Source organism: Dryas octopetala, chromosome 6 (assembly GCF_963921425.1).
Source record: "Dryas octopetala chromosome 6, drDryOcto1.1, whole genome shotgun sequence".
Classification (NCBI taxonomy): domain Eukaryota; kingdom Viridiplantae; phylum Streptophyta; class Magnoliopsida; order Rosales; family Rosaceae; genus Dryas; species Dryas octopetala.
The window spans coordinates 13,540,621-13,552,944 of record NC_141371.1 but is presented as its reverse complement, the minus strand read 5'-3'; the positions used below and the strand labels follow the sequence as shown (position 1 = coordinate 13,552,944).

Below are 12,324 nucleotides of genomic sequence, written 5' to 3'. Positions count from 1 at the left end.
TACGATGATGATACTTTGACATAGGAGACATGCACATGATGATTTGGTATTATACTTCTAGAGGGTCAATTTAAACTTTTTTTTGGGTGCTAAGGTCAATTTAAAATTTGATGAGATCTCACACTATATGATGACAAATTTGAAAGAAACTCTTAATTTAGTGACAAAATAAAAAAGAATAATATTGAATGTGATTGACAGTTAGTCAATCTTGAATTAGACAAAAGGTTCTTACTTCTTAAACAGTTTGAGCAGCCAATTAATAGGTGAAACTTGTCGGAAATTTTGGCCCATTTTATATTTCCTTCATTTTTGGGCATATATAAAGAGTAAATACGACTAGTGATTGTTACAATTGCATGAATAGACACGTGATAACCCAAAACACTTTTAATTGTAATCAGATAAACAATTGAGAAGAATAATAAGCTAGAGAACTAATTATTTATTTTGAGAGAAATTATTCTGTGTAACCAATACACCGTCATGTAGTATAATCAATTTAATGTGTCATAATATGAATAAATGTTATTAATATTATACCCTATTAAATAAATATACCGTCTAATAATATTTTTATACGTTAGACAAATTTGCAAAATTGGTGGTTTTTCTACCCAACACCCTAAAGCAAATACAAGTACATTCACATCATTATTTATACCGCGTCTTTATGTCATATAGGTATCAAATTTTAATAAAGATAAAATAGACTTATATAAGTAAGTTTCACATTCTAAAATATGAAATTAATATAATCAAAATGATGAAATGATTTAAAAATAGTAGAGGGTAATGCTACCGCCTACATGACCATATTTACAGTATCATATTTTGAACTATATTATTAATAAAATAGGTTAATGCAAGATGTGAGAGAGCGTTAAACGATACCACATGTGTTTGAACATTACACATTTCGTATTAATTTTGCAACTACATGGCATAATTGAAATTGATTCGTGACTCGTATATATTGTGAGTTTTACTTTTATGAGAGAGATGTGATTGATAATATGCCATCAAAATAGGGTTAAGTAGGCCACAGAAAATTTAGATATTTAATAGGCAAATGGGATGGGGTTAGTTAATTGAGGGATGGCATTGGCAGCTGAATGTGTATGCATGCATGAAATGGAATGGGGGCATGATGGAGAGAAAGATGGGCATGCATGCATGGGAAGCAAATCTTAAAAGGGAATCAAAAGAAATTGCCCTCTCTTTGCCACCGCTCCCCACCTGCTCGAGATATGGTAAGCGCCACATGATTTCACACCCCACGGAAAAAGGCACCTCTGCTGACGTCACCTGTATCTCTTGGGAGGATTTTGGTGGGCCCCACTCCACCACCACCCTTTCTCTCTCTCTTCACCTCAACCTTTTGCCCTTTTGCCCTTTTGCTTTCATCCCAAGACTTTCCTATTTTCACACAAAATCTCTCTGTCCTCTCGTTTGTGTAGTCTTTTGTATAAATGCAGCCCACCACCACCACCCCCTCAACTATAATATTCATTGGGATTATTATTATTATTATTTATTATTATTATTATTATCCTTCATTTTCTTATTTGTTTCATTTTTCTTTTCTTTTGCATTGCTTGCCCTGTAATTCAAAAATCAAGTTGGAAAAATTTGCAAGATTTGGGATGAAATCTGGTCGGATCTTGCTTTGTGGGATGTGGATATTGGTGGGTCGTCTTATTTCAATACAAAGCTCCTCTCTTTCTCTTCATCTCTTCCTCCTTCTCCCATAGAAACACCAAACCAACCCACCAAAGAGAAAAGAAGAACTGAAAAAGAGAAGCCTCATTTCTCAGTCACTGCCATCTATTCAAAGGCCTATTATTCTCCTCCTATTGCTTTTGGATCTTCAGCTGGTCAAATGGGGATGGCTAATGAGTCACAATTTCATGTGTTGGCTGTTGATGACAGCATCATAGATCGGAAACTGATTGAAAGGCTCCTCAAGACCTCATCATACCAAGGTACTTAATTTCTTGGTTGCTTATACAAAATACCAAAAGAAGAAAAACAGAATGTCAGAATGAAATTGGCACTCTTGGGTCTCATTGTTTTAATGTTGTTGATGTTTTATGTCACTTGGGTTTCATTGTTAATCTCTCTCTCTGTGTTCTTCATTGCAGTTACTACAGTTGATTCTGGTAGTAAGGCTCTAGAGTTTCTGGGTTTGTATGAGGATGACCAAAGCCTTAATCCTGATTCACCTTCAGTTTCCCCAAATAATCATCAGGTACTATATGATTGATTCAATTCTTCTCCTTTCTCAATGTCTGACATTCCCAACCTTTTTTTATTTATTTAATCTCTTGCTATATTCCCATCATTTTCTTTTCTGGGTTTCTAAATTTCTCGTCTTTTTTGTGGTTTGCAGGAAGTGGGAGTGAATCTTATTATTACAGACTACTGTATGCCTGGCATGACTGGATATGATTTGCTCAAGAAAATCAAGGTATGCTTTATTTTCCTATTCCTTTGTCTCTTTTCTCTCATCCCATAATTATATTCCCTTGCTTTTCCTCAAAGCTTTCCCCATTGAGCTTTCCATGTATCCAAATTGATAAAGAGTTTGAAAAATTGCCCACTTGGGTCCTTCTCAAACCAATACCACTTGGTTTAGAATATCAATGAAAATCACTTGGAATATTTCCCCACCAATTTTCCACCCAAATAAGTCAGGCTCTAGATGTTCAGTTTTTCCTTTGTTTTACATGGTCCTCATGTCATCTAAGTTACAAATCTATACTTGTACCCAAAAAAGAAAGTTACAAATCTATATGAAAATTTTGAATGGTATACAAATTAAAGAAATTTATAGGATTTTGTTTGGTTTTACAGGAATCTTCATCTCTGAGAAACATACCAGTAGTGATCATGTCATCTGAGAATGTGCCTTCAAGAATCAACAGGTAACAGAGGAAAACAAAATATAACCAAAAACCTGATTTAATTGTTTAAATATTATTCTTTTTCTATTAGACTCTTGTTGGAATCTGGGAATTTGGTATGTGAGATGGAATTGATTGATTTGGGTATGGTTGGTAACAGATGCTTGGAAGAAGGGGCTGAAGAATTTTTCTTAAAGCCGGTGAGACTATCAGACTTGAATAGGCTTAAACCCCACATAATGAAAACCAAGTCCAAGGAACAAAACCAAGAAAAGTTACAAAATTTAGAAAAACTACAAACTCAAGAAAATCAAGGAGAGAAATTGGAAAGCCCAGAGTTTCAATCACAGGAGCAGGAACAACAACAAAAACAGCAACCAGTACATCAACAACTACAACAACAACAGCAACCACAAAACAGTAACAAGAGGAAGGCCATGGAAGAAGGGCTTTCACCTGATAGAACAAGACCCAGATACAGTGGCATCACCACTGTGGTTTGATTGAGATCATGGAGCAATTTTTCCTTCTGATTTAAACAATGTAATTTATTACCTTTTTTCTTTTTTCCATTTCACTGCTGGTTGGTACTGGCTGAAATGAGTGTAGAGAGAGGTTTTTTATGTACACAATCACTTACATGACAATATTTCATCCAATTTTGTTGAGTTAATTAAGTGACATAAATAGAAAACAATAAATCATGTTTCTGAAACTTGATTACTGATGTTGTTGATTCATTAGAGCTGAGATTAGCCAAAAGCTAACATTGCAGAGGATAAATCTTACATTGTCGATCAATAGAGTGGTGAATTAAGTTTTGTTATTTTGATGTTTAAGTTTGCTTGAGGATACTTTCATCTGTGCATTCTCTTGCTGCTGGATAGTTTGATACTCCTCTGTCCCTTTTCTGTTATAGAAGATTGCAGTTTGATATTTTTTGGTAATTGAAGGATACTTTTGGTAACCGAAGGTGTTCTGAGCCAGCTTTTGCACACCAGACTAATTCCTTGGGCTAGTTAAAGGCAGATAATCTACGCCGGGTTTAGGGGATTCACAAGAGATTTTACCTCCTTTATTGCCGGCTCCAAGGTTGAACTTGAGGCTCAAATTTGGGTGTCTGGGTTATCTTTTGATATTATTTTGTTATTTATTTTGGTACTGGGGGATGAAGTCTAAAAAAAAACATAACTAACTAGAGATAGGGCCTTAATAGGGGGAGGTCCAAAATACAAAAGCCCAAACCATTCTTAAAGCTTAGATTCGCCAATATTATGGACCATCCTTTCGACTCTGAACAACTTGAACTAATACTTTTAAATTTTTAATTGAGGTTTTGAGTTGTTACAAAAGAAACATGATTATGAGTTTATGACGACGGCTCTTAAGTCAAGCAGATTATGCTGCCGCTATTGCCAAGCAGAGCAGAGGAAGTGCCCCCTCGCTCATGTGCTATCCAGAGACGCTATGCTCTCCTGCAAGTAACAACTAAGTGCCTCATGAGATTGACAATTTGACACTCTCAACAATCAATAAGTCAATGAGTTATTAATTTTATCAATTACAAATTCAATTAATAGCAAATTTTATTTAAATTAATAAAATATTTTAATATTATATAATAGTTAATGTGTGTCTCTTTTTCTTTTTTCCCCATAAAGATTTTGAAATTTATCTCATTTTAGTCAAAAAGGCCAATCTATTTGTAAAGTCATGTATTTTGGTGCGTCAGAAAATACCAATTTGCCCATTCTATCTTTTTCATTACTTATAGATGTGAAATTATGATGTTACCTTTGATTTGGTTTAGGGTTTAAATTGAGGTTCTGGAGCTTATGGCTTAAGTTTTTGACCCAAAATCCAAGAGTTAACCCCTAAATCATTTAGCTGCTTAGTAGTCAAATACAAACTTAATACAAATCTAACTTTGTATGATAGTGTATGTTTATTGATTTATTATAATTTATCTTTTTCCATTTTGGTCAACAGTGACAAATAAAATTATAGAAAAGTGCATTGAAAAATTTGTACTTTGAAAAGTTATATAAATTTATTTGTAAATGGTCCATCAATCAAACGGTGATTATACATTATCTACCATAGTTGCTCAATTTGTCTCCCACCTTAATAACTCTGATTATTTCCATATATACGTTGCATTTGGGCTTCGAGTTTACTTTTGTTTGGGTCAGTAGTCTTAAGGCTCAGTCCATTATAGTTTCTTTATGTAATGGGCTTTCGTTGCAATGATTTCACACCCAAAAAAACAAGACTTTGCGGCTAATGGGTGGACGCACCCTCTCACCAGGATAGACTTTGCGGCTACACGTGCGTGGCACGTGGTGGGGCCATAATGGGTGGGAAGGTTCGACGTCGTTTTCAGTTAAAAACAGGTTAGTTGGTCTCTCATAACTTCGCACCGTTGGTCAAACCAATTCAATACGAATAAAATGTTCTACGATTTTTCATGAAAAGTTGAAAACATAATTATCGGATTGGATGGTAAAAAACTACAAACAATGAGAAGAAGAATAAAATTAAAGAAATTAAAAATTAGAAGTCCCATTCAATCTGATCTCCCACTGTGGGTCCCGCCACCTTCTTCCTCTCACGCCACGTGGCGACAATCCCCGCTTCGAGCAGTCAATTTTTCCCCGAGCAAAAATAAAAAAGAAAAAGAAAAAAAAAATTTTGGCCGGAAAAGAAAAAACAAATTAACTAAAGCTTTGTGTCCGAAGAGTTCCACCATTAAAGCAGAGAGTTTCGTCACCTGAACTTTTCTAATTCACGCTCGCTCTCTCTCTTTAACTTTCGCTCTTCTTGGGCTCTCTCTCTCTGTAAAGCTCTGAAACTTTCCCAAAAGCTCTCGATCGAATCGAATTCAGGTGAGATCAATCGAAAACCAGCTTATTCCCAGAGATTCCTTTTTTTTTTTTTCGTATTTTGATTTTGGGATTGGAATTGTGTTGCATGTGTGCGATTCTGTATGATTTTGTTTGGCTTCTATCTGTTTCTGTTAATTCGGCCGACATTTATAGGGTTTCGTTTGCTGACTTAAGGGTGATCATTGAAAATTTCGTTTTTTGATGGTTGTGTGATCGATTCGTTTATGTAATTGCTTAAACCCTATCTAACCCTAAGTCAATCCCTATTTGGCTGAAGAGAAAATCACTCTGAGTTCCCTCTGGTTGCAAGTAGCGGGAAATTTTGAGAATTTAAAAACTCAAATTTTATTTTCTAGACACTATATCATCTCATCTTTTCAGCACCATACTGATAGTTTTGTTTCTCTGATTGGACTCCATGTTTTATTTTCATCACATGTAAATGATTCTGTACATGCATGTGGATTCAATGTGTGAAATCCACAACACTCATGTGAAGGGGTTTAACAATACAACAGGAGTATTGAATAATTTTTCTATGCTGTCAAGGTGATAAGCAGTGTGTTTTTATATGTTGATGTGTGTAAGTGAAAGATTTAGTGAGTGCAGTGGGTAAGTTTCAACAGGTGTCTTTTTTGTCCTTTTACTTCATTGATTTTTTTTTTTTTTTTTTTTTTTTTTTGGGAAGGCAGGAGAAATAGATAGTAGTGAATTATGCCCCATATCTGTGTTCATTTATCAATTCATTAAGATTTTGACATGCTGATTTTAGGTGGTAAGGACTGCAGTGTGTATCATCAATTAATATAGCTTTTAGAGGCAGATATTTTGATCATGTTCTCGTTGCACATGAACTTAGATCCACATAGTGAAGTGGTAGTTAGGAGATGGGGTTTATGCATAATTTAATAAAATTTTATCATCAAATGACTTGGGAGCCTTTTAGGCTTTTACATGCCAAAGGAAACGGTGTACAGACAGATGTAGCTTGCCATATTAGTTACTAGTTAAATTTTTTTTTCATACTTTTGTTACATACAGGCATGTGTGTGTATGAGTAGACACTCTCTTAGACAGACATATATATAATATATAGATTTTTTTTTGGTCTGCTCAGATAGACATATCACTTGGGTTTTTTTTTTTTAACGAAATTATTATTATTTATTATTGACAAAGCTCATAATATTTTTCCCAATTGATTTTTTGCTGAGCTAATTCAAGTATGAATCTTTTTTGTCTTTTCCCATCAGGTTGTGTACATCAGATTTTTTATATATGATATTTCCAAAAGCTTAAGTGAAGCATCCATCACACTGGAAGTTTGTAGCATTTGTTTTATGATAAGGAAGGATCATTTATAAGTTTTAAGATCAATCAGCATAGCTTTCTTACACAAGTATCTTCCTACTGGAACCTTGGAATATGTCAAGTGGATCCGTCAGAAGGGTCTCACGTCAAGATATACAATTGGTAAGCTGTTCAGCTAGGTTTTTGTTGATGGAATATGTCATAGATCTTCTAATTATGTTTGCCTTTTCTTTTTCCTTAAAAAAACAAAAAAAAAAAACTTAACCATAACAAATATGCTACAAACTTTATTAAAACCGAAATAACCCGAAATTACAATAAAAAAAAACAACAAAATTTGATAAAGAGTAAGAATGTAATCTCAAACCTATTGATCCTTTTCAATTCATCCACTACTTTTTGGAAATTAAGAACACTTGGGAAAGAAAGCATTGTATCCTAAGTTGACTAATGAATTGGAGACAAGGAGAGGATAAAGCAAGTAATGGGTGTATTGCGTGTGTTCTGCACCTATTATGTGTTGCTTTCTAATGGCAATTTGTTATTGACTTTAATAACGTATAATTTTTCCCATCATCCACTTTCTTTTGTGTTGTTCCTCTGCATTAAAGCGTAAAATATAGAAATTTTGTCTGTTGTACTGATTAATATTTTCTGCTGATTTCTGTTTTATTTCAGGTGCAAAACCTTATTGAGCGATGTCTTCAGCTTTACATGAACGAGAAGGAAGTGGTAGATACTCTTCTGGATCAGGCAAAAATAGAGCCTGGTTTCACAGAACTTGGTAACCAAATATCCTGTATTATTCTGTGATGTGCTTTCTTTTCTTTTTTGTTTTGTGGTTACTTACCTTCTTCATGTTCATCCTTGATCTGAATATTTTTCCTTCTTTTTTCTTCTGTTTGTTTCTCTGCCCTCTTCCCCAAAGTGTTTTATATCAATTAGCTTAGTTAACTGAACATAACACAATTGATAGGTTCTGCTCCTCCTAGGGCTCCTTTGGCCCAACTTTACAGGCACCCCCAAACTTTTTTTTTTGGTATTTTCACAATATATTTGGCTGCTTTTGTAACAATTTTATACTTCTAAATGGGGCCATCAACTACTATTGGTAGCTTTATAAAGTTCTGGAACTAATGGTTAGGAGTCACCCTAAATTGCGTAGAAGCAGTTTGATATCTGACTTGTGCTAACTGATAACTAGGAGTCAACTGTGTGTGTGACACGTGAAGGCTTCTGTTTTGAATTGGAAACTCTCTAGCTTGGCGTGTTTTTGTTGCTAGCAGCCTGGTGAATTTTGACTTTGGAGTCTTGTATTGCTCATAATGATGCCCACAAAACCGCTGTAACTTATATATATATATATATATATATATCTTTTCTATCCTTAAGAAACACATTTGCATCAATTGGTAATGAGAAACCAACCTATATAACTCACAGAATCCACATATATTGGAAATGATAAATCTCCATTAAAGGAAGTGACTTTGAATTCTGAACTCTTTCCAGCCCCAGTCAATGATTTGAAGTGAATTTCTCAGTTTTGTGTCAAATTTTGTAATGATAAATCTCCAATTCTAACTTCCAAAATATGAACTCTTTCTGCCCTCAGTTAATAATTTTTAGTGAATTATACAGCCATGTTCTGTGTGTTCTTATCTTAGCTTTACACTGAAGTCTTCTTGCCTCCCAGTTTGGCAGAAGCTTGAGGAAGAGAATCGGGACTTCTTCAGGGCTTATTATCTAAGATTGAGGGTGAAGCAGCAAATAATAGAATATAACAGGTTGCTTGAACAACAGGTGCGGTTGATGAGTCAGTTACACTCATCTGGAGTTGCTTCAATACCTACTTCCAATGGATCTCACATTTCGTCGAGTAAGAATGCTTTTTGCTTAGATGAAACTTTTTATTACGTCTAACCTGTTTGCTTGTGCATTAGTGGAAATTAAGCTTTCTAGATGTGTGTGGTGGGTTTTGATCTGTTAAATAATATTATATGTACTTATGGTTGGTGAACAGTAATGGTGTGCCGCTTAAAATAAGAGCGAATAAATGAAAATAAAAAGTCATGAGATTGAGGGGCTTACATTTTCCACCATTTGTTTATGCACAAAATGGAGAAAAATGAAGACAAGTATGATCCCACAGTAATGTTTATACACAGTATTCTCTGTATTTTATCTTCAAATTATCATCCTGGCTTCTGTAAGTCAAAAATTAAATAATTAATGTAAATTTCAATTGTACCTTTAATACCAATTTTATTAAGTTATCATTAGAGATGCTTATGGAAATACCATATACTTTCCCGATATCTTGCTTTTGTGATAGTTTGGTTCCATTTTCAATGAAACCAGGAATGTGTAGGGCCTCAGTGTCAATTAGGCATTTCCTCTGTTTTATCAACAGATGACCATTTTTCCCTTGGTATTACTTCAATTAGAAACATTATCTTCTGAAAATTAAATTTCTCAGCATGTGTGTGGATTAATATTGTCGGATATGCCCACTTCCTAAAGATGAAAACATGTACATGATGCACGATGGTTGAGATAGATTTATATTCTCAATGTTGTCTGTGTTTTATTAGTGAGTATATAACTGTCCATCCAAATTACTCTTCTTTATTTTAACTGTCTACTCATTGTGCTTCTCCTTCTACTATGGAGGAGCACACACTTTACTGTTCTTCTTTTGAAAAAAGCTATGTTTTAGTCCATCCAAGTTACAGTCTTATAGTTCTGTTCTGTTAAGGCATGGCCAATTCCGTTCAGCTTAGCAATTGATGATACTTTTTCTCACAGTGCACCAAAACTCGACATGCTATGCGCCAGAGCATGTAGGACCAGCACTGAAGACGGAAAATATACACCACCAAGTTGGTTCCTGCCTACCTATTGCATTTACTAATGGTGGGTCTTCATTGCACGCTAGTATGCACAATGCTGTGAAAATGTCTGCTCATAACAGTAGGATTGATGTCCCACCAAACATGGTTTCGACTCAGAGCTCCAACATGGGTCTGTTGCAAGGAATCAATGGAGGGATTATCAAATCAGAAGTTGGATATTCAGGCAGTTCTTACATGTTTGGTGCTGATGGAAACATTCTGGAAACACGGCCCAATATTGGAGATGCTTCTGTTGCAGCATTCAATAGCGTAGAATCTAACTCGCAGTCCCTAAATGAATCACTTCTTGATGCAGACAGTTCCTCATTTGGCTTTTTAGGTCAGATTCCTCGAAATTTCAGTCTCTCGGATCTGACAGCCGACTTTTCTCAGAGTTCAGGTCTGTTCTCTCTCTCTCTCTCTCTCTCTCTCTCTCTCTCTCTTCCTATGTGTGCTTGTGAACCTGAAACTAGCCTCAATAATAAGTGGTTAAGATGAAAATGCAGGTTAAATTATGAGTTACGTTGATAAAGTCAAGTTTTGAATTAATATCTTTAACATGAAAAGTCATGACAGTCATGTTTGTTTATTACTATGTGTTCTAAATGTCTCAGATATACTGGAGAGCTATCCTAGATCACCTTTCTTGGCCACAGATAATGAAAACTTCCTGGATTCTCGTGAAAGAGAACATCAAGGTGATGCTTTGAAATATCTGTCATTGTTGTTACACTGCAAGGGGGCAACTGATTTTGATATGTCTCACAATCACAGGAGACAATAACAGGCTGGACACCATTTCAGAAGGTGTAAGTTATGAAGATTTTGGAAGTGAATAATTATAAAATTGAAAAAGTAAGTTATATCTACTACTCTTTTAAGGGTTGTCTGTTAGTAGCTTCTCTGGTTTCTGATCCAACCATGTAGTTTCTATTTAAACGATTGATTCAGCTGCTTCAGAATTAAGCTAAGCTGTTCCTGAGTTTTTTCATCACTGCACTGCAGTTTCTCATCCTTTCTATATCTGTGACAAATTCTGTGGAAAGGATACCATACTCCCATCTTATTCCTTAATGTCAAATTTTTGCAGCAACTCTTTCTTAAAGTTATGCCTTTCTCTAGGTTACTGTGTTAGGCAGGTAGATCTGTTGGTGTTCAGGCCGGTGGAACTTGTTTTCCTTCCCCCAAGATGTTTTACCTCTTATATTGTATAGTTTACTGCTACATGTTCATAATACATTGCTGCTGTATATAAATTTAGTATTAACATGGTTATGATCTATATGTGATCATTGGATTTCTGTTCTGTTGATAATTTTGATGTCCCTCAGTTTTACTGACAGATAAAGGCCATGATAACTATTGCATTAACTTTCACTTTTTACTGGCATGTCATTTAGGGTAAATCACATTACGTTTTTCCACAGCTTTTGTAATGAGTCTATAGTCGGACTTGTTTGACACTACCTTGCACTTCAAAATGTTGGCCCAGCACTTTTTTGTTTTCTTGAAATCACATTGGAAAAAAAATACAAATCCAAATCTAGTGTGCAAGTGCATATTTTAAATATGAAGTTGTATATATTTTCTTTTTTGCTGTGAAGTTCCATACAGTTCTGAATTGTGACTACTTTTTACGATGAAATCTGAAAAAAAAATAAAAAATAAAAACTTTGGAAGACCCTTTTTTCATGTTCACTAGCAAATTTTGTACCTAATCTTTGTGGTCATGTGGAATCTTTTATTGCATAACTGTCATTGCTGTTCAATCTATTGTAAGCCCTTATGTTCATCTTTCCTTGTGTTCAGGTCACATTTCACCCCAGGAGAGAAGGGGTTGCACATAGCATTTTAGGTTTTAGCGGTTTCAGAAGCAGAAATTCGAACTATTTGAAGTTTTTGGTTGGTGTGTAAATTAACTGATTTAGTGAGAATGAAAGTAGAATGCTTATTTGGGAGAAGACAGCAAGGTTGAAAGCATTGATGATGGTAATAGGTTTTTGTGACCTTAGATATGCTCTGCAGGTTTGATCATGTAAACAAATGTAGTTTGTTTTTATGATGATATGACGATTCTTATGTGTGCACTTATCTCTCTCCCCCCTCCAAAAAAAAAAAAAAAGATGAAAACTGAGAGTTGTATGTGACTTTAAAAGTTTTGACAGTTAATAAATTTAGTTGTATAAGACGTCACTTCTCGACATCACTATTATTTGTATGTAAACATGTAGTTTCTTTCTAAAGGCTACAAGATCTTAGGGGTTGGAAGCAAATTCAATTCTTGAAAGGAGCGGATTATTTTATTTATTATGGTGGGTTTCCTTTGTC

The 12,324-nt window shown here is 34.8% G+C and overlaps 2 protein-coding genes across 3 annotated transcripts; both read left to right on the top strand.

Moving 5' to 3' along the window:
* Positions 1–1,499: 1,499 nt before the first annotated feature.
* Positions 1,500–3,732, top strand: ARR9 (response regulator 9). Its single transcript, XM_086249303.1, has 5 exons — positions 1,500–1,985; positions 2,145–2,251; positions 2,393–2,470; positions 2,857–2,927; positions 3,067–3,732. The coding sequence occupies exons 1-5, from the start codon at positions 1,883–1,885 to the stop codon at positions 3,407–3,409; spliced, it is 702 nt and encodes a 233-aa protein (XP_086105429.1). The 5' UTR covers positions 1,500–1,882; the 3' UTR covers positions 3,410–3,732.
* Positions 3,733–5,644: 1,912 nt separating this feature from the next.
* Positions 5,645–12,324, top strand: LOC147282584 (histidine-tRNA ligase). Of its 2 annotated transcripts, none has more exons than XM_086247397.1 (8): positions 5,645–5,791; positions 7,045–7,264; positions 7,781–7,886; positions 8,799–8,981; positions 9,911–10,396; positions 10,611–10,694; positions 10,784–10,851; positions 11,806–12,324. In XM_086247397.1, the coding sequence occupies exons 2-7, from the start codon at positions 7,217–7,219 to the stop codon at positions 10,807–10,809; spliced, it is 933 nt and encodes a 310-aa protein (XP_086103523.1). In that variant the 5' UTR covers positions 5,645–5,791; positions 7,045–7,216; the 3' UTR covers positions 10,810–10,851; positions 11,806–12,324. The 2 variants fall into 2 exon arrangements, with proteins under 2 accessions (XP_086103523.1, XP_086103522.1); XM_086247396.1 differs by having other exon boundaries at positions 10,771–10,851.